This window comes from Polypterus senegalus, chromosome 4 (assembly GCF_016835505.1).
Source record: "Polypterus senegalus isolate Bchr_013 chromosome 4, ASM1683550v1, whole genome shotgun sequence".
NCBI lineage: Eukaryota > Metazoa > Chordata > Cladistia > Polypteriformes > Polypteridae > Polypterus > Polypterus senegalus.
Window position 1 is genome coordinate 164,655,622 of NC_053157.1, and position 23,352 is coordinate 164,678,973.

Here is a 23,352-nt window from a genome sequence, read left to right on the forward strand (position 1 = left end):
TGTAATGGTGTGGGGGATGTTTTCTTGGCACACTTTAGGCCCCTTAGTGCCAATTGGGCATCATTTAAATGCCACGGGCTACCTGAGCATTGTTTCTGACCATGTCCATCCCTTCATGACCACCATGTACCCATCCTCTGATGGCTACTTCCAGCAGGATAATGCACCATGTCACAAAGCTTGAATCATTTCAAATTGGTTTCTTGAACATGACAATGAGTTCACTGTATTAAAATGGCCCCCACAGTCACCAGATCTCAACCCAATAGAGCATCTTTGGGATGTGGTGGAATGGGAGCTTCGTGCCCTGGATGTGCATCCCACAAATCTCCATCAACTGCAAGATGCTATCCTATCAATATGGGCCAACATTTCTAACGAATGCTTTCAGCACCTTGTTGAATCAATGCCACGTAGAATTAGGGCAGTTCTAAAGGCGAAAGGGGGTCAAACAGCGTATTAGTATGGTGTTCCTAGTAATCCTTTAGGTGAGTGTATATTTGCTTATTGAGCAATTTCTGATGGTGCAATGGAAGCAATTCACAGTGGTCATACAGTGGTTAGTGCCACAGTCTCACAGGCCTAGGAAACTAGGTTTGGATTCTAACTTAGCCCCCATATTGTGGAGTTTATATACACTGTGAGAGACAGCCGGCAGCTTATCTCAGCCTTCACATCCAGGCCGCTGGATGGAGTCCTCCCTGCAGCATGGAGGTATCCCAGATTCCCGTAGGGCATCATGGGAGATGGAGTTCGACTTCACAGCACTGTTGGATGCCATGGGTGCCATCAGGTGATGCTGCAGGGAGACACAGGGATTTTTATTTTCCCTACAGCCCGTAAGTACTCCCAAGTCACAGGGACGGAAGAACAGAAGTACTTGGGCTAAAGAAAAATATAAGTCTTCATCTGACCCGGGTCAAGGACTATATAAAGGACAATGTGAGACCCAGCAAGCTGAGTCGGAGTTGGGTGGTAGTGTGACGGAGCTGCTGGGAGGAGAGGAGGATTTATTGTATTTGTGATTATTGATTTACTGTTTATGGTGGTGTTAGTGGTGTCTACTGTGGCACAATATCGAAAGAAGAAATTTAAATATTTCTAAGTGCTTTTACTTGGCGTCTTGGACGTTTGTCTGCAGGGTTTGAGGAACGACAGTGCCCTCTAGTGTCACAACACCTTTTCTGTGTTTGTGTAGGTTTACTAACAGATTGTAAACATGGGGAGGTATCTGTTACTACTAATTTGCCACTTTGTGAGACTGAGTTTGTGCCCGACCATGTTAGAAATACTTCTGCATTTTTACATATGGACCTTGTGTAGTGAGATCCATTGACCGCAGCAAAAACTGTGAAAAGAAAACGGATTAAGAAAAAGATCTTTCCACATAATTTAGAAAGTGGCGAGCCTAATTTAACTGTTGCTAATAACCATTGAATCTAAACTTTTTCCTTTGATTTACAGGACTGATTGCTTTTTTAAATGGAATGAAATTAATTGTTTTAATATAGCAAAGTACATTTGCTTGTTGCATCATTACTCTTTTATTGTAATGCATATTAGAATATTAAAAACAAATACATTTAATTATTAAAAAGAAGTGGTGCATTCTAACAATTTGGAAAAAGTACATTTTTGCTGCTGCCTTCTAAATGCTAACATTAGACACAAACTACCGTAACAATAAATGCTCAGCACTCTGCATTTTCTCCTCTGCACCATAAAGTTGCAAAGGAGCATAATCAAAGAATGCATAATGCACTAATTTCCTATCTTGTTTTTGCTTTTGTTTTTGCTTTTGTTTTTTGCTTTTCCAGGGAAAACACGTACAGGTTTGGGGGGGTTGTTATATTTTTTCATTTTGTTTTTTATTGTGATGTTGATCATTTTTAATACTTAACCTGAAAACTTCTTTCAGAAAAAATCATTCTGGTATGGTGCATACAACCCAGTGGAAATAACTGGGAAATAAGTGGAAATAACTGTAGCAGTCTATAAGAATTATAGCTATTGTTCCTATTTCTATTTAACAATAATAACTGAACATTCCCAAAATAAATAAACAAATAAAATTCAAATCACTTACTCGCCAAGTAGCCATGTCCTCCACAGGCTTCCCTGCACTCCTGAACAGCCTGTTGAGCAGTCCAAGAGGTCAGAGGTTTGCTGGCACAAGATAATGCATGAATTTCTCTTCCAATTTCTGCCTGTTTTGAAATTTAAAGAAGAAATTCAGCAGAAATCATCCTTAGGATAGACAACTTCATTACATAAAAGTGTTTTTAAGTTACCTTATGACTCGTAGACAAATGCTGAATGTTGATTAAAAATGTTTGCTCTCTGTTAAAATTAACTTTCTACATTGTTGTGCACAATAATAAAGTTATTTAGATATGTGTGTATATACATTCAAATTATAGACATCAGAAACATAATTTACTGGCATTGGACAGTGTGAAGGTTAAAGATGCATCTTGCATGTAATAAATAAACCGTAGTTTATCATCCCAAACAAATTTAAAAGTTAGGGAACCATTTGTTGCAGTAAACTATAGATTGATGATCATCTAAGAGCTCAAGAAAATTCTAAGAGGATCAGTTCAGTTAAACCCTGGCAATATCTGAACTGGCCTAAGTTTAAAAACAGAGTATTTGAAGTATTTGTATATCTCAGTACTATTTTGAAGAATTGTTTAAAAAGGCACTAAGAAGTGTATTGCTAACGACAACTTTTTTCAGCAAAGATAAAGAACCACAAATTCAGTAAATACTGATTAATATTAAACCTAATATAAAAATTTTAAAACTATATAATAAGTAGTAGTATACAGTAGTTATAATGAGCATCTTAGTTAACTAAAACATTGTCTTAATGTTATTATGTATAAGGTCGTGACTTGAAAATTTCAACATATTAATAGATTAGAGTAAGATTGAATCTATAGTAATTATGCATTTAAAATTTCTCATGCTGAAATTGCTTAACAGTAACAATTAAAAACTAGCCCCCATTGAGAATGTCTAAACCCAAGTGGACCTACTGCAAGAAGGAAACTGCTAATTATAACAACAGAAACATTACAGCGTTCACAATGTTACTGCTACAATGAACTTACCTGTCGATCACTGTTATCCTTCATCATGAGGCCAATTTGAAACTCAAGAAAATTGACAAACAACGATTTGGAAAAATAATCCAGTGCAAATATTGCAGCCAGATAGGGAATTAGACGCCATTGCTAAAACAAAGAAAATAAATGTATGAAAAACATTGAATCTTCCTATTTTATTAATAAAAAAATTCAAGATTTTCAGGTAAACATTGATATAATGTATACTTCTAGTAGGTGTACAGGATAAACATGGCATTTAATCGAACATCAAAAACTGAAGTACAAAATGGCAGTTATTGTGATGTTACCATAATAACAGAAATAAAAAAAATAAATTGAACTTTCAAAATGTGACAATAGTCCTTATAGGGTTCAAAACATCCCAATCCACTGTGGCTCAATGACTTTGATCAAATAAAATTCTCAAGTAATCTAGAGTCATATACAACATTATACATCCCCAGCAGGTATCACATGAACTTTCATCAGGTCCATAATCATACACATTATGGAACTATTGCACATGAGAACCCAGATATCAAGAATAATTTTTTGTATTTCACATTCAGATTCCCCATCAATAATTGCAAGAGGGGGCACTATGGAGGACAAAGAACAGAGGCTGTAATGAACATTTTTCAAATTAAAAATATGAAAGGAAAGATTAACTTTTTAGTCAGAAGAATTAGTTTATAACATAACAGGCAAAATTAATTTAATATTGTAAGAATGACCAATCTATTTAGGATCTAACTTCTTGAACAGAGATTAACAACTTTTGCTCTACCTAATATTTTGGTGATTCTTTATACCACCAATAAGTAATTTCTTTACAGAGATGCAGGTGTTCCTGATGGTCACCCAAAACCGCATTCAAATCCTCTTAATATCATCCAGTTTGAAACAACAGGTACTGCTGAGATTGAGGAGGCAGACAATATGGGGGATTTATACTCAGACACTCACAAGAAGTTAAGAACATAAGAAATCTGACAAATGAGAAGTCCATTAAGCTAGTTTGTTCCTGATTCTAACAACTCTTTGTATAAAGATGTACTTCCTGGATTAAGTCTTAAATTTCCAATGGTGTTCTCAAGTACATGATTCACCCTTACGCTAAAAAAATTCTGCTGAATCTACTTTATCAATGCCTTCTGCTCAAGAGCAAACAGGTTTAGTTCTCTTGAGTGTGTCAGAGTACAACATGGCCTTAAGGCCTAGGATGAGCTGCAATGACAAACGATGAATCACAACTAAAGTCAGACACAACAGAAAAAGGATGAGGCATTTAGGAATGGGAATAAAGAATTCTTCAAAGAGACTAAATACAAGTTTGGCAAGGAGGTAAGAGAGGTAAAATGTCTTTACTGTGAGAGGCTGGGTAAGCAGTTTTCAGGTGGCGACTCTAGGTCATTCTGGAGCAGATTAGAGCAGAAAATCCCCTTTTAAAACAAAGCAACCCAACTCCATGAACGATCTTTGTCTTGCCAACAACCTGAACAGATTTTACAGTCATATTGAAAACAAGGGGTCAATCACACCATCTCTTGTGCCACCAGATGCCGGCTCACTGAAACTACTACACTCATTTACATTATCATTGAGGGGGCTTGGAACCTCACATCTCTTACTTCTGATATACTTCTCTCTCAATCCACATCTGCTCTCATTTTGAAGCAGAATGTTAACAGGACATTTTGGACTCAGTTTCGCCCTCCATGTTGAATGAAATACTGAGCTGACTAACTATCTCCAGTGTTTACAGAAATTTTCAAAACCTCACTAAAGACATGCCATGAGCCAGCTTGCTTCAAGCCCTCTACTACTTTTCTCATACCCACGAAAGTAACAAAGACTGAACTTAATGACTACAGACCTGTGGCTCTGACATAATTGGTAATGAAGTCATGCTGTCTTGTCATGCTATCTTAAGTCTGTCACAGACTCACTTCTGGACCCTTTGCAGTTTGCATACACAGGTCTGTAGATGATGCAATTAATATGATGCTTCACTTGATCCTCAAAAGCATTTCAATTCTACTGGAAATTATGCTAAGGTTTAATTAAATGATTTTAGCTCTGCATTTAATACAATTATAATTCCAACTATGCCACAGAACAAGCTTTCCCAGTTAAATGTTCAAGTTTCCATCTGTCAGTGGATTACAGACGTCCTGTCTAACATAAGGCAACAGGTCAAGCTGAGGAGAAACTTCTCTGACCTCTTGACTGGCTCCCCTCAAGGCTATGTGTTGTCCAAACTGCTCTTATTCCTGTATACTAAAGACTTTACCTCTGGATATCAGTCTGTTAAACTCTTGAAGTTTGCGGAATACATAACTCTCATTAGGGCTCATCTCTAATCAAAACAACTCTGACTATAGGAGGGAGATTGATCATTCAGTGTCTTGGTTCAGTCACTTCAAATTGGAGTTCAATGCACAGAAGACAGTGGAGATGGTAATAGATTTCAGGAGAAGTCACTTCTATTAACCCATATCATACTGTATGACTCATTGGAATCTTTCAGTTTCCTTGGCACTGCTATTGCTAAGAATCTTAAGTGAGATGGAACATTAGTTCGCTCATTAAGAAAGCTCACCAGGGGATCTTTTTTCTGCAGCAGTTGAAGAAGTTCAACCTGCCAGTGACAATAATGGTACATTTTTACACTACCATCATTGAGTCGATTGTCAATTCCTCTGACAGAATCTGGCATGCTTCTGCCACAAAGATATGACCAAATTTCAGTGTAGTATCCACAATGCAGATAAGGTAATAGGCTGGCAGTTACCATTGCTAAAGGACTTAAATGCTACCAGGATAGTCACGTGTGCAAGCAAGATCACAGCAGAAGATAACCATCCTGGACATGGCCTATTTGGGACACTTTCTCCCAGCAACACAATGTAGTCTATTATGATAGGAACAACTTTTTCCCCACTGCAGTACTTCTATATGAATATGCATGAGTCCTGCTGATTTGTTTATTTCAGTGATAGTGTCTAAGGGATGTTTATTCTATTTTTTTATTTCTCTCTTTTTAAGTATGTAGCACAAGAGCAGCAAGTCAAATTCCTTGCACATGTAAATGTATATGGCCAATATAGACTGGTTTTGTTTCCGATTCTGATTCACCTGACTGCTCTTCCCTGCACAGCTTCAAGTGCTGCCACACTTTTTTGTAGCACAGTGACCAAAACTCCATACAATACTTCAAATACAGTCCCACTAGTATATTATATAGTCCAAGCGTAATATCTTTGGATTTATCTTCAACAATTTTTATGACATAACATTTTATTTGCCTTTTTAATTGCATCAGCACATTGCTTAGACATGGAAATCATTGTGTCAACATAAACCACTAAACCTTTTTCAGAGATTGTCTTCCTTAGGACTTCCTTAGTCTCCCATCTTGTATTTATAATTGACAATGCTTTTGTCCATATCTAGCATTTGCACCTTTCTACATTAAACTGCATTTTACAAGTGCCACCCAGTTATGAAGCTTGCACAAGTCGTTTGAATTTTTTTGCTGTCTCCTCAATGTCTGTTTTTCCTCCAACTTAAGTATCATCTGCAAATCTCCAAATTTAGTATCATCTTTAAATTTGCAAAATTTAATAACTAAACTAGAATCAATATCGTTAACATAAATCAGAAAATGTAACAGTCCATTGACAGACCACTGAAGGACTCCACAAGGAGCATTCTCCTCTTATCTGTACTTTTTGTCTCCTGTCAGTTAACCAACTTGTTTTGTAAGTTACCTCTAATGCATACAACTTCTAATTTCAAACTTAACTGTTGGTGTGGGACAGTTTTAAAAGCTTTTTAAAAGCATAAGGAAATTATGTCATATGCTTTGTTTTTGCTAACTACTTTAGTTGCCTGTTCAAAAAAATCTGAAAGATTTGTTTGGCAGGATGCTCCTCTCATAAACCCCTGCTAGCTGTTATTTAGTATATTATTTTCATATAAGTACTTTTTTTAGTTTATTTCTTATTATAGTTAACATATTTTGAATAGTAAAAAAGCAAGACTTATTGGTTTGTAATTACCAGGATCCATTTTGCCTCCTTTCTTAAAGATTGCAGTCACATTTGCAACTTTCCAGTCCTCCTGGTTCTTCTCGTTTCTCAATTGACCGCTGACATAAAAGGTTATATTCAACTGAAATGTTACTTATAAATATTCATTGACTACTCAGAAAAACTGCTTTTCATTTAGATTAGAACTCAACTAAATTACACTTTAAGTATTTTTTTTCTTTTTTGGGTTTGAACATTAGACTAAGATTGGAAACCAGATATCAAACAAAGCTTAATTTTGAGTTATTTAAGCTCCTCACCTCCACTACGATCTATGAATTCAAGGTAAGCTTAAATAGCGAAGATGTACACAGTATGTATGTCACAAGACAGACACAGTGCTATATAGAATCTTAAGCCTTTTAAATGTTTCTTGGGCTTCATGTGTTTAATTAAATTTCCTCAAATAATTATTGGTCAAATTTGGTACGGGAGATATAATAGTACTAAAATTCTTAACTCTTTAACTGAATATTTCAAAACTCTAATATTTTTTGTATCTCTAATGCCCTGGGTATCATAGCATTTAAAACAATTCTATATTGCAATATCTATTATATTACATGGGCATTATGAGTTTTCATGTCAGATGAATAAATGAGGATGACACTGTAATCTAAACTGAAAATTCTGAAAACAGCATGAAAATATGATTAATGAACTAAATTAATAAATAGGGGATTGTATAAAAAATAAATTAAAATAATAATATTACATTTTATTTATATAGCACCATTCCCATGCTCAAGGCCCTTTACAGATTCTCAGAAAGAAGAGCAGGATATATGTAACATTGGATACAAATATTTTCTACACAGAATGCTAAAACAGATGAATATAGGATATACCAAGCATTAAATAGAATAAAAGAGAATAAACCAGAATAAAATACTAAATTCAATACTATAAGAAAAACTTGAAAACATAACATAATTTGTGGTGTCTGGGAGCTATACAACTAAAGGCCGTGGCACCCACAGAGTGTAAGCTGGTGTGGGACACAAGATTGCCAAAATTGGAGGACCTTAATGGGCAAACAGGAGAAGAGTGATGCAGAAGGTCACCGATGTAGTCCAGTGCAAGGCCATTTAAAGCTATGTAGGTTATTAAAAGAATTTTATAATCAATCCTGTAAGACACAGGGAGCCAGTGAAGGCGAAGCAAGAGGGGTTTATGAGCTTGCTGTTGCTGGTTTGTGTAAGGACTCTTGCAGCAGAGTTCTGAATCAACTGAAGCTGTGATATAAGATTTGAAGGGACATTTGCCAGTTGGGAGTTACAATAATTGATGCAGGATGTGATAAAAGCAAGTACAAGTTTCTCAGCATTTGAAAAGGAGAGGACTGAGCTAACACAGTATTTGTTACAAAGGTGGAAGTAAGAAGTTTCTTAAAGTGGTTCATGTGGGTGGAATAAGAAATGGAATAAGAATAGGCAAAGTCAGAAAAAGATCAGAAATGGATCCAGCAAGGATAGAGGGACAGATGTTTTTAAGGTTTCTGAAACAAAATTGACGCTTTCAGGTAAGAGGAGGGAGATGTAATGAGACAGTGAAAAGCACTGTTTTATGGTCAGGGAGACCCAAATCACTGGTCTAAGTGTTGTCGACAGATATGCCAGATGTGTGGATCAGGTCTAATATATGATCAAAAGAGTGGGTAGGAAAATCAACATGCTACACCAAGTCAAAACAGCCCAACAAGGACAGGAATTCATTTCTGAGTTTACATGTAGAAATGAAAAATTGATGTTGAAATCACCAAGTAGAATGACTGTCAGGGAAAGGGAGCCTAAGTGGTTAATAATTCAGTTAGTTCAGAAAAGAAAGACCTATAGACCGATAGAGAACAACAAGTAAGATAAGACCAGATTTTGTTATTAGTCTAAGAGTTAGTCACTTGAAAAACAATGGCCCATCATTTGGGATTCTTTTGATGTTTCAAAAAAGTTTCATCCAGTGAAAAAAGATTTAAATCAGTTGTCCCTGAGGCTGCAAACTCAGTCAAAGTCCATAAAAATAAATCCAAATTCAATATAAAAGTTAATCAATTGTATTCATGATCTATACTGAACATACAGTAAGAGAAAATGAAAGAAGTGCAAAAAGTGAAAGGTTCAATGTGAACTTTAATGAAAAGTGTTGTTAACAAGGAGGATTGGCAGCAACTTGCGTGCGCCTGCGTTCTATCCACCATTGTAGGCCTTTGAATATTATTCATAATAAAAACTATTTAATTCTAGTTATGCAGTTCTTACTCCAGGATTTTTATTCATTAGTTGCCCAGTTAATCACTACACTATAACGTCATTAATGTTAGGGTTAAATCTTGAAGTGGCCAAATTGATAATAAGAAAGATAGAGTGAGATCAAGCTATTAATTAACTCAGGACCAATAAGCCCTTGACTGACTGTCTGAATCCTGATTTTATATTTAGTGGTTTAGGTATGATGCCCCATTTGAAAGAAGCAAAGAATCCTAGTCCTCCACTCCAGAATTTTTAATATACCAGTTGGCAATACACTTCTGAACGTTTTCTTGTTTTGTTGAAACATTTCAATAAAATGTGCTAAAAATCTAACTTCAAAAAGAGTTTGCAGTCTTGCCTAAGCAGCAAAAAATGTCAGATTTCATTCAATACTTAACCAGATGGTGCATCTCTAATTTTACCTAAAACTATACACAGAACACCAACTAGAGATTATGTTATATTAACTGCACCAATGCAACAGTTCCCTAGATTCACCTCTTTAAAGAAAAAAATTAATATTTTGCATGTTACTGGATTTTAAATACAATATAATACTTTTCATATTAAATACAATCATACCTCACACACAGTTTCAAAGACTTTTTAAATACTTTGTTAATCCCCAAGAAGAGAAACTGCATGACCTTTCATCACACAATTACAAGCTTAATATTACCATTTTGAAAATTGTGCAAAACAAGTGCTGTGTGGGCTTTAAATCCAGCTGTGTAATCTCTAAATATGTCTGTGGCTATGCTCTTCCCAGGATCTAACAGAAAGATTTTATTTGATCTCTGCCACTCTTAAATACATTAGTGGACATACTTTTTATAAAACTGGATCAAGGTTTGCTCATTGAATATGTTGTATATTGGAAAGTATTTAATCACTACAGAGGAGTGAAATGCATTCTGTAAAATGTGACATTCTGCATATTTTCCACAAAAAGAAACACAAATACATGAGATACATAAGATTGAGAATATGCACAATTTATGTACTATTGAGCTCAGAGTTTCTCTTCTTTGAGTTTGATCACTAAGATTGTCATCATAATTGGCAAAATATGAATCTTAGTACATACTACTGGAACAACCACAAGGACGATGACTCAACGAATTGGTCTCACGTGACAAAAAAATTAGTCTGGTGATTTTTTCAATAGAGATATTAATTTAAATACTAAATGACTGGCAGAATTAATGCAAGTGAAACACAATTTGACTCAAGATTTTTCTCAGATTCAATTTTGAATCATCACTAGCATTGACTATTAATAATGTTTACTCAAAAATGGAAAACCATTTGTCTAAAGTAGTTTGACTAATTAGAAAGCCAACAGAGGCTGATGCCTTGTTTTATCTAGCTCATGTTGGATCTAATCCTGTGTATATTTTAGATAGTTCAAGTTTAGCAAGATATGTATAGAGTATAACTTTAACTTCTATTGGAGAAAAAATGTATGACAGCTTTTATAAATTATCTGGATAAGATACTTGTACAACTTATATGTTACCCAACTTGACAAGCTTTTTTGTGAAATGCCTCTTATGTTTTTTTTGCATTGTCTTAGATTTTTAATGAAATATTTTTTTCCCCAAAAATGTTTTAAGAAGTCTAATTATCACTAAGTTATAGTGATCAAATCACTGATTTCCAAATTAAAAAGAATTATTTTGTAACACAGTGTTTATCAAGGACATAATGTGAAAGTATATTTTCTATATAACTCTCTGAATGTGTTGACACCTTAGTCATGCTAGATACTAAGAACTGCATATTTCAATGAAGTTGGAAATTGTATTTGTCTTTAAAGTTGACAGCAGTGACACCAACTCACAGTTTTACCTGTTCTTGTATTAGATTCTCAGCAGCTTTTCAATCACTACATTTGTAGCTATATTAGTGATGATTTGTGGATAATGATACACAAAGAAAAGACTTACTTGAGAAGCAAACAGAAGATTTTCACTCAATAGCATTAAGTAGTTTACACCAGAATTCCATTACACTGACTTCCCAATAAAACAGTTTTCTATATTAATCCTTCCTCCACTTAAGATCTCTGTTGTGTTATTTTTAATTTCAAACAAGGTTTTAGTTTATTGCAAATAAATGGGATAATGTTTAACTATGGAGTCTCAAAGAAGGATTTAATCATATAAACAAGTATATTAAAAATATTATACATCTAAATAAATATTAAATTCAAATGTATTTTAATGGAGTGCTTCTTAAACATTTTGCAAAAGAAAGACGGAAGCTGATGATGTATTTGGGAGCTGGCATGAATTAAATGCTCAATGAAACAAATTAAACAATTTAATTCATCTTTTGTCGATGCAAACCATTTTATGAAATGTAAAACACCATATAAAATAAAGATTTGATCACTGCTAACTTAAATAGCTGTTCTTGTCTCATAAAATTGAAGCTGAAATCAAAAACTATGTTTGGATCCAAATAATGACAATACTTTTGAAAATTGAAAAATATATCAAAAATGACCAATATCAGCTTTGCTGCTTTAATGCAATTATCTAAGCTTGAATAAAAGACTTAGTCAAAGGAGAAGATGTTAAAAAAGTTCTTTAGGTTAGGAAATACAAGCATTCAAAATCAATTCTACTTTGTGATATTTTTTCACCTGTAACTGATATTCAAGGACTGGCATCTCCTCTTCTTCACTTGGTCCAAATTGCTTTCGTGCAGCTGAATAGCGAATGGCTATTGATATTGCGAGTTTCAAATTAACCACTGACATTCGTGTAATTCCAACACGGCCACCTGACAATGCACCAAGTGAAGCCCCAAACCGTTTATTGGGATCCTGCAGATAAAAAAAAGCCTTACTTTTTTTTTCCAAAACTAATTCAAAAAACAATTCTATATTATTTTCTAAAACAAATGTGAAGAATAAAGGGTTCTTTCCTTAATTAACCAAAGACCTTCAAATCTTACAAACAAGACTGCTGAGAAACTATGAGATGAACTCACAAGTTCTCTTGGTAAGAAGAAGGTAAACAAAAGACAACACAAAACAGGACAGAAGTCATAAGCCACAAAAATGTGGTTCCCCCAGCAGCGGATTTAGACAGAGACTTCTCCCCAAGTGAAAGTTCCATTATACTGGAATGTATTTGGTCAGAAAAGATGTTGCCAAGAGACAGCTGACATATGTAGCGGAGTACAAATTAGACAGTGTGACATTTGACTTAACAATACTACTTAATATAAGTAACTAAATATATACAAATACACACACACTATATATATATATATAAAAACAAACAGTTTAAAATAAAATAATTTATTGCAGGTTAACTAAATACTGTGGTTACTTTAAAAACAGATTATTATACATATAACAAATCTAGTCATAAGTAAACTTACTATTTCAAAAAAGCTACTATTACAATTCAGTATATAATTACCCTTTATACAGAAAAAAAAGAAAAAAAAAACAGCTTTATCAGTCACGTCCCATACTGTTTACAATTAAAATATTGGATCAGGGTCACAATTGTAATTTTTTCCTTGCATCCTACCTTGTAAGGTGTAACATAAAGGCCCTCTGGTGTTATATCCCCAGTTGAGTTCAGAAGGTTCTCTCTAGGTATTCGAACATCACAAAACAATACAAATCTGGAAAATAATATTAAGCAAACAAATAACATACCATAAGATTCTGTAAAACTCTTAATATAATTCACTGGCCATCAATGTTTGCACAGAATGAACTAACCACAAGTGAGATACTAGTCTAGATGGTTCGCTCATACTTATACCCACACTTACAGAGGAAGGACAATTAACCTAACGGGCTTGTCTTTGAGACGTGAGATGAAAACTGTGGTTTCCAAAGGAAAATCTACAAAGACACTGGGTGAACATGCAAACTCAATAAAAGACAATGGCTGCGTGTGGAATTTTAAGCATGGGCAGGCAACATCACTAACCACTGGATCATCTAACTAATTAAACAGAAGAGCAAAACCTCACAAGTTCTTTTAACATGTAAATTTCGCTAATAAAATTGGAAACAACAGTAACATTTTCAGAAAACTACATTAGTTTTTTTTTTATTTTTTAAATCCTTCATTGTTATCAAACTTTTAAAATGCCTTACTATTTCTATTACAAATACAGTATTACTGGGTGTATACTATTTTTTAAGTCTACTGGTTCCTGTTTTTCAGTGTTTGTAGAACTATCACGCATAGAGTAGAGTTGTCTGCTATGTACAACACAGAACACAATCAATGTTTTAGGAAATCACATGGGTATACACCAACCAACCACAACATTAAAACCATCTTGCTAATATTGTGTAGGCCCCTCCTGCTTGCTGGCATAACATCATTAATCTGTTGAAGCATGACCTCCACAAGACCTCTGAAGGTGTCCTGTAGTATCTGGCACCATAAACATTAACAGCACATCCTTTAAATCCTATACGTTGCAAGGTGCAGGGAATAATGTTGCCTGCGACAATCTTTAGGTAGGTGGCACCAATCAACATGAATGCCAGAACATCCACATGAATGCCAGAACCCAAGCAGCAGAACACTGCCCCAGAGCATCAAACTGCCTCTGCCTGCTTGCCTTCTTTCCATAGTGAATCCTGCTGCCATGTCTTCCCCAGGTTAACAACACACAAGTACCCTATGTGATCTAAAGGAAAACATTTAATCAGACCAGGCCACCTTCTTCCATTACTTCACTGTCCATTTCTGATGCTCACGTGTAAATTGTAGGCACTCTCTGCAGTGGATAGGGGTTAGCATGATGACTCTGTCCTGTTTGTGTCTATACAGCTCCATATGCAACAAGTTACAAAACACTGTGTGTTCTGACACTTTCCTTTCTTGGTCAGCAATAACTTTTTTAGAGGTTTGTGCTATAATAGCTGTTCTGTGGGGTCAAATGAGACAGGCTAGCCTTCATTCCCCATGCTCATCAATGAGCCTTTGACACCCATGACCCTGTCGCTGGTTCACCAGTTGACTTTCCTTGGACCACTTTTGGTAGGTAGTAACCACTGCATATATATATGTAACACCCTAACAAGACGTGCCATTTTGGAGATGCTCTGACCCAGTCATCTACCCAACAGAAACTGGCCCTTATTAAAGTTGCTCAGACCCTTAGGTTTGCCAATTTTTTCTTCTTCCACCACATCACCTTCAAGAACTGACTGTTCACTTGCTGCCTACTATATCTCACCCCCTGACAGAAGCCATTGTGATGAGATAATCAGTGTTATTCACTTCACCAGTCAGTGGTTTTAATGTTGTGGCTGATGAATAAATTTTGTTCATTTACTTTTTCATTTGCCAACCATATAATGATTAGGGGCTATTAACTAATATGCGGTTCCTTACTACTGTCAAATAAATTGTGTTATTCTGTCAATTACATTACTAATTTCTTTCATATTTAGCATTCTCTACTGAAAGAATATTCTACTTCAGTGGTCACATTATTGCCCTTATTTTTAAAATGTTGTGCCCAAAATTAGTTGTGTTCCTTGAGTTATGTTCCCCTTTCCGTTTTGGATTCCTAGGCCACTGCTTTTTTGAGAATGCAGGCACCAGACCTGTTTTTCATTTTCAATGCCAGGCCTATTTTGAGTTTTGATACCTACATAAAGTATTCATGCCTTTTTTGGATTTAGGCCTTTTGGAAGTGTTGAGGATCCAAAATCTTTTTACAATGATCATTTATGGTTACAGCCATATTATTTGTTGCGATGTAACCAAGACACATTATGACATGTAATAACATTGTGTCATCTCATTTTTACAATTTATGTTTTCAGTTCTTTTGAAATTTTGGTTCTGTTTTGTCATTGGTTTCAATATCAAAAACATTTTATGCGAATACTTTGACTTAGTTAACGATTTTTTACAAGATAAATTTGTTTGTTAGGGTTTTCTACTTATTTTGTATTTTTTTTTTTTTGATAACTCTCAACATTCTTTCTCCTTCAATTTGCTTAAAACACACAGCAATCCAACTGAAAACTATCTAAACTTTATCAGGGATTGCAACCTCACCGTAAATGATGCCAGGTAGCTCCAGCCCTTTTCATGCATATGTTTTAGAACCGTGCAAATTTCTGGGAATAGATTCTTAGTTTTATGTCAGAGAGGGTAGGATTTACGATAGGCTGTCTCTGGAGTTATTCCAGAAAAGCTTACAAATAATGGTCTGTTTATCACCAGATAATCTAACACTATACAGTTAGCATCAACTAATTCTCCTCAATGCACCCTCCAAAATTTTACACAAAAATGATATTTCATATTAGATAAAACTACAAAATTTTTTTTTTAAATGGATCTGGTTTTGTAAAATATTTTAATGATTTGTTTTATGTTAACCTGCAGGGTGTATGGTCAGTATTTAAATATTAAAAAAAAAAAGATATGCTTTTTATTTTTGTTAGACAGATGTAAAATATTTATTTTTACTTAAGCACATATACCATCAAGCGATAAAGGTTATAAAAATACATAATGAAATGCATCTTTTGTGTGTTTGTGATGAATAATTTAAGAATTTTAAGAAAAAAAAAATATGCAACACAACCATTATAAACTGTATAAAAAAATTGTATCAAGGGAGTAACAGTACATTTGACTCCAACTTACTGGTATCCTCAAGACACTCATATACCAATACATAATATACTAGCATTATCATGCATTAACACCATGGTCCTGTATTTGAATCATGATTTATGTTCTCTTTGTTTTTACCTCTGGGCACTCGAGTTTTGTATTCATATATGAAACTCGTGTATGTTAAGTTCATTGACAACTCTAAAAAATGACCTCACAAGAGTGTGAGTGCTGGATTAAGCAGGTTTGATAATGAAAGAATCAATGGATGACTTTTGCTTACACAAAAAAGCAGAAAATGTGGTGTTACTTAAGAACTACCAAAAACAGAGAAGATACAGTACATAAGAACCAATTCTCATTATATATTACAACAATGAAACACAGAGTGGCATTTTACAAACACAGCTGCAACAAATGTATTGGAGGTGTTATGAATCTGCTATCCGCTACCAAAGGATAGATGTCAGTAATGTAACATGCAGGTCTATAACGTGACTGCAAACACGATCTATTTTTAAGAAAGTTTTTGTTACCACACCATAGAATTAAATAAGGAATGGAAAAAAATCACAAAATAACTACTAAACTGTGACACTTATACTTGCAACAGCCTTAAGACCTGTGAAGGACTCAAGTAATGATGTTTTCAAAAGGCTATTGTTTAGATTTATACATAACTTCTTGTGTATAACAAATTCAATTACAGCATTTCCCAGAGTTGGAGTAGACATGTTAAATACTTTTCACATTTATAAATTAGAACAAGGAATTAGTCACTGAAAAATCTCTAAAATTCAAACTGAACTGAGAGTTTTTACTGATGGTTTGGAATGCAAGGTAATATTTTATAGTCAAACTAAGATGGAAAGAATATTACAAGGAAAGTGATAATATGATTTATGAATGTTTCAGTGAAGTCTGCTATTTTGGAGTAATGCAACAAAAAAGTAACAAGTAATTGTACAGATGTTATCTTTCAGCATTGTCCTGATTTTCACTGTTTTAAGACTGAAACTAAGCACTGTACTTGGTCTGGAAAGATCTATGTTTATATAGAATTTAATGGGGTTAGCACAGTTCATATGAGACAGTGAAATACATTTCTAAATCTGGCAAGCAAGTCACTTGTCATATTGAAATATTTGAGAAACACCACTCAAGGATTTATAAGCCTTTTACAACATTTCCCCAGCTTTAGGCACTTAAAAGTCCTGAAAGCAAACTGAAGATATCTATCTTCAATATAAACATTTATCACTTTCAAAAATCTGACAAAACCAGTTCACACTTTACCAATAATTTAAAAGGCAAATGTCTGGAGTTTCACCTGTTCTCACCCTATATTGTTTACACTCAAAACATAGTATAATAAATATATAAAAATACCGTAATGAAATTTAAGAGCACAATAAAATCTATTATATCAAGAATCTCAGATTTTAGAAGGAAAAACATACAGCAATTTATAGAAAATGTAAAGTAGAAATTGAATACAAAAAAGGCATCATGAAGGTTTTAAGTACAGTACATTATATTTTATAATGATACTTTCTAGCTAGTCTTTTCGCTTCAAAGTTTTATTAAAGCTGATATTTTTAAAGAATTATGGTACATATTGGTTATAAAGGGAATCATTAGACAGAACCATGCTGAGCTAAAACGCTATGCAAACACGAGCCAGACATCAAAAGGTCTTCTGCAAACTGCAGAAAGTCAGGAGTAGTCACAGCAGGAGTCACTGCTTTCTTACAGATATGAAAAAAAAATCATTTTCTGCCTACATTAAAAATGAAATGGTACAGTTTTCATTTTGCCCACCAAGCAGTTCATATGCAGTCACCCTTCATAATCAGATTTTTAAGAAGTATTGGGAGTTAAGTAAAAATTGAATTCACTTATAACCTTATCACTGTGAAGAATTTTACAATTTAAAACACTAGGTTTTTGTAGATTCTATAGATGTCTTCATTTGTCAGTGAAGGAAATGAAAATAATTACACAGTAAAATTATTCTTTTTTTTACAAGTTAGTGTTTTGGTGACTTTTCAAAAGGGTTTCATTTGCTTTAATCTAAATTTACCTGGCATCACAATTTTTTTTTTTTTATTTGATTTGGACTACAGAAATTTAGTCCTGCAGCAATATTAACAGTTGTTGTTTGGAGTTTCACTTTTGTGGCTTTTGCTTTTCATTCAAATTGCTGTTTTACCATCTCAATGATGGTTCTCTAGAAGAGGACTTCATAAACTGGCTCAACAAAGCTCAAGAGTTCTTTAAAGCAATGGTGCTCAAAGTGTTTTTGACTGAGGACTATTTTTCCAAAGTCAAAGATATGGAGGATCACCTATGGCCAAAAGCCACTCATGACCATAAATTTTGCATTACACTTACCACATCATATTCTCTATTCTACATGAAACTGCATGAAAAATGGTACAACCTTTGTTTTGTTTGTCTAGACTTCTCCCCTCATTTTGTGAATTCAAGAAACCTGTTACAGACTTAAGAAGTGGGTGTAGTTATGTAATATAACAGAAAGAATTGCAAATGTTTGCTTGTGACTTCACAGTGACCATTCACCTCTATAAAAAGACCTGAGGATGTAGGTATGATTCATAGCACTTCTAAGTTTCTGCTTGAGGAACAGAAAAAATAGACTTTGCCAATCTGACAATCCAATTTCTTAACTATTAGTATCAAACTTCTTTTTTCATGCATTTGCACTTGATGTCTAGACATTTAAGAATGCTATTTTCATGTTATTTTTTAAAATCTTACTTATATCACTGTCTTACTTTTTGGTGCTCATTAGCAGCTTTGGGGAGTGTTCAATAATTTATCTACCTGAGTATGAAAGAAAGTAGCAAGCATGTTGAAACAAGTCTGGGCATATTGTGACATGTCTCAAGGTTACTCATCACAGGTGTAGCTCAGTGCGAGTCTAACATTCCAAAAGACAGGATATCAGGAGAGTCCTCGTGCAAATAAGCACAAACAGTAAGCAGCCTGCTGTATTTAATGGAGCTCAACTCGGGCAAAATGTTCTCCCAGCTGAAGGCTCCTTATCTGCGTGTGAGGTGCATGGAGTTGTATAAAGTAAATAATATAGTATATAGTTATTTGGAATACATGCATTTCATGTGTGTTCCATGTCTACAAAGATCTAGGTAAGTGTAGGATGAAAGGAAATGCTGAACAAATACCTAAAGCAGAAACTTTTTCCATGTTATACTAATAATGACATGAAGTGTATAATGTGTGAAGACTTTAGTCCAAATATCAAATAAACACGTGCGCTTTTATTCAAGAATATAACAAAAGAAAATCATTCGCTGATGGAGAGGTGTGAAGGGATTTAAGGTGTGCAGGGATTACAAGTTTTTTCGCAGGCTTCTGGAATTCTAGTGTTAATCCAAAAAAAGGAAATGAGTAGGAGATAAACATTTGTATATAAAAACAATATATAATATAAATGTATAACTATATAGCTGAACAATTCCAGCTATCGAATGATTTACAATATGCTATGCACACAGAGGGGAGTTGGTTTCATAAAGAAAAATATCTGATGAAAATTAAGCAGAGAAAAACAAGGCATTATCCTACACCTAACTTATCTTTTGTAGCACACAAGTAAAGCAGATGAAGTAACAAACAGGAGTATTTTTTTTTTCACTTTAAGTGGACAGGTATGTAGCTCATTAACACTGTTTACATTAAATGCACATTTCTCTTCTCTTCTTCCTTCTTATACCCCCATTACCAATAACTTGTTTATAGTGTAGATAAACAGCTTAAATTCAGTATTGTTCTTATTTATATTTCAGCATTCTCAAATACACATTCAAACTGCCACTTGCCAGTGGTGGAATAAACTTAAACTTCAGCCACAGCCAATTTCTATTTGCCTGTAATTTATGAACATGAAATATAAATACAATAAATAACTAGTATTTTTCCTGTGATCTCCACTTTTAGACATCAATAATCTTCCATTTCCAGATATGGAAAATAAAAATAAAAACAGAAAACAACAGTACACAATTAGAATTAGAGCAACACTTTCATTGTACTCCCCTTAGGAGTCTAGCAACAGATTTTAGGTATAAATAAATTGTATCCTTCTGCCTGTCATATATTACACTATTATTTAATTATACTATTAAGAATATTGTATTTAACCTTAGAGTACGAGCTTTTATTTATAATACTTACAAGATAATTGTCATCAAACGTTTATGACAAATACACATTTTAGATGCAAGGATAAAAGCAATTACATTTGCCCAGCTAATGCACAAATAAAATAATTTTAAAATGTCCATAAAATAATTTACAGCATTATTACATTTAACATATTGTGTGAAATGCCACCTAGTGGGAAAATAGTAAATGCTACATTAACTTGTTTACTACTAAAACATAATACATAAGGGTTTTTGAGACACTATAAAAACCATGTAACAATAAAATAGATAAAAATTATGTAATTGCTGTGATAAAACTAATTTCCCACACCTTTATAATGTTAATAATAACAAACATAAATGCAAAACTTTTAAGACTGACAAAAGAGGACTACTTTCTGAAGCCACTGGTTTTTAGAGACAAGAATAAACCAATTATATTTTCCTAGTAAATTAATGGACCTTTTTTCTTTTTTAATTAGGAAGTGGAAAACACTTTTTCACTCATTTGGGATTTCCTCATCTCTAGCCTTTGGACCAGGGCTTTCATTATTAAAGGTTTTACTACACTGATTTAGGAAGTGTTGTAGTAATGAGATATTATCAATATAACTTTGTTTTTGGTAACTTGGAAACTAGATGATTTGATAACTCTTGATTTTACTGTTCTGTATTTTCCTCTTTTTGTAATTAGTTAATTATCTTACATATTTTTAAGGCTTCTGATATCCCTTTGATTGAATGTTTTCTTCTGACAGTCTACTTTATAGATACACCCTAATGAAATTTAAATGAGGTTAACTGGGATGCTTGACCCTATGAGTAAGGTGAGATACATTGTCCATGGAGCATTGAAAGGAGAACAAAATACCTTTTCAAAACACAGGGTGGAAAAAGTGAGAACCAGAATTATGTTTCTCTTTTTCAAGTTAAGGCCTGCTGAGAGGCCAGTCATACATCTTGGCACTTAACCCCTTAGATATCCAACTCAGGGAAATTAGACTATTTTATTTTTTTAAAGCAAACAGCCCAGCAACTCTTTTTTATAACAAAATGTACTTCCAAATTTAAAACAGTTACTTAATTTTATTAATATGTGTCATAGTTTTTTTCTTTATTGTAAGGACTAATGGTTTAATTTATTTTAATTTCAGAGAATCATGTTCTAGGAATACAATAACAATAAAAATATGTCTGAATTAAATTTTCTTTGAACCACACAGGCATTTATGCACTCTTAAACTAAAGTGGTGCATAATAAAATGAAAAAAAAATTCTATTCTGTTCTATACTTATATATGTTTTGTTAACTAATGGAAGTGGCAAAAATATCAGACTGACATACTTTGCTCCACAGGGCTATGGGTTACAACATTTGTGATAGAGCAAGGAGCTCAACAATAGCTCAGGACCTCTGATTAGAGCTGGCAATATTCTGGATTGAGAATAACATGCTGAAGTGTTTCGGATATCTAATGAGGACACCGTCTCTGATGTACTGGGATAAACCCACTGACAGGTAAAAATAGATGCAGACTCAGGAACCATTGAAAGGATTCTCTCTCTCTGTCAAATAGCCTAGGAGTGCCTGTGAAATCAACAGTTGGAACCTGAGACTTCTGCTAGGACCCTAAAACCCAGATTACTATTTTTTCCTTCACCAGAAACATGATAAAAATTAAGCGAGACTGGGCTTTCAAATAAAGGATACTCCATTACTTTAAAGAAACTGATAGATGTTACTTAACATATTTTACTCAGAGAGAATTTTCTGTAAGAGTTAATAGTGTACAATTATGTTAAATGTCTATGCAAAATATCCACAAAATGTAATTTAAATTCAATTCAGTCATGCTCAACGTGAAACAATTTCCAAACAATAGTAGTTCAAAATTTATAGTTAAAATAGGACTGTTTCACAGTTCTGGCCTTGCTTTCAAGTTAAAGGAACCAGCACAGTTTCTTCAGCATACAAATGTAAAATTACCACATGTTTTTCATATACGCAAAAACTCTTACCCATTATCCAGACCATTCTGGCCAAGCTTCTTGCCAATATCTCCAACCATTACCCCAGGCATAGCAAGGAGTGTTTTCGGATCTCTGACCTAAGTATGAAATATTTGTATTGCATTTACTTTAGTCAAAGCAATGAATCTGAAAGAAATTAACACATTTAAGCCTTAGCAAAAAGTTTCATTTTTATAAATATAAAGATTGTAAATAAGCAAATGGTATAAGTATGTCTTTTGGCATTATGTGGGAAAAACTATACAGCCAAGTAAAAACCTGTAATTTTACAATTATGTTGGTTTTCAATACTTATAGTTTTGTTTTTTTATTTTTACAATAACCATAATTTGTGAGAGGTCACTGTTACTTCAGCAGTGGAGGAATGAAGGCAATGTGAATGACTGAATGGGATTCACATTTTTTCACCTACTAAGTAAAAAAAAGGGGATATTCTTTACTATCTTTAGAGAACTCATAATGTAAGCATTTCATGCTATAAACCTAAATGCCTTATAAGAAAAAGTGGCCACTGTAATATTTTTGTTGTGGCTTTGAGATACACCTGTTCTTTCCATTCATCCTTTTGTTTCAGGCCGTATTACAACACAGACAAGGATACCATAATATAAAAAAATATAATATACCATATACCATAATGTAAAAAAAATAATAAAAAAGGCCAAACAACACCTGCACCATGCATACTGCCTCTAATGCTTATGTGTTTAAAAACATCCTTTTACCAGGTGATGGTGGCAGTCAGCCAGCACTGACTCAACGACATTCTGTCAACAGTTTTCAGTTTTGGTAGAAAAGCAAGATTGTTGTGGATTTGCTGCTTGACTGGCATGTATGTATAAAAGTAGGGACATAATATATACATATGTGTGCGAAACCACCAGAAAATATTAAAAGCCTACATCTGTAGTATAGTGTCCAGGTTAGGAACCAAACAAGTGCACCAAGTATATCTCTATACACTATCAAATGTAGAAATGCTCATTTCCCCGAAAATGCACCCTATTCTAGAGCTATGCAGTCTCACTTTGTGAAGGGAGTGCTACATG

The 23,352-nt window shown here is 34.0% G+C and overlaps 1 protein-coding gene across 2 annotated transcripts in view; it reads right to left on the bottom strand.

Annotated features, from left to right (window-relative positions):
• The window catches only part of acox3 (acyl-CoA oxidase 3, pristanoyl), a 93,762-nt gene that overhangs the window by 44,012 nt on the left and 26,398 nt on the right, over nt 1-23,352 (bottom strand). For both annotated transcript variants that reach the window (XM_039751617.1, XM_039751618.1), the window contains exons 7-11: nt 22,292-22,380; nt 13,005-13,101; nt 12,104-12,286; nt 3,117-3,239; nt 2,087-2,207 (exon numbers count right to left, since the gene is read on the bottom strand). In XM_039751617.1, the coding sequence (XP_039607551.1) occupies nt 2,087-2,207; nt 3,117-3,239; nt 12,104-12,286; nt 13,005-13,101; nt 22,292-22,380 (613 nt within the window). The remainder of the gene's footprint in view (nt 1-2,086; nt 2,208-3,116; nt 3,240-12,103; nt 12,287-13,004; nt 13,102-22,291; nt 22,381-23,352) is intronic.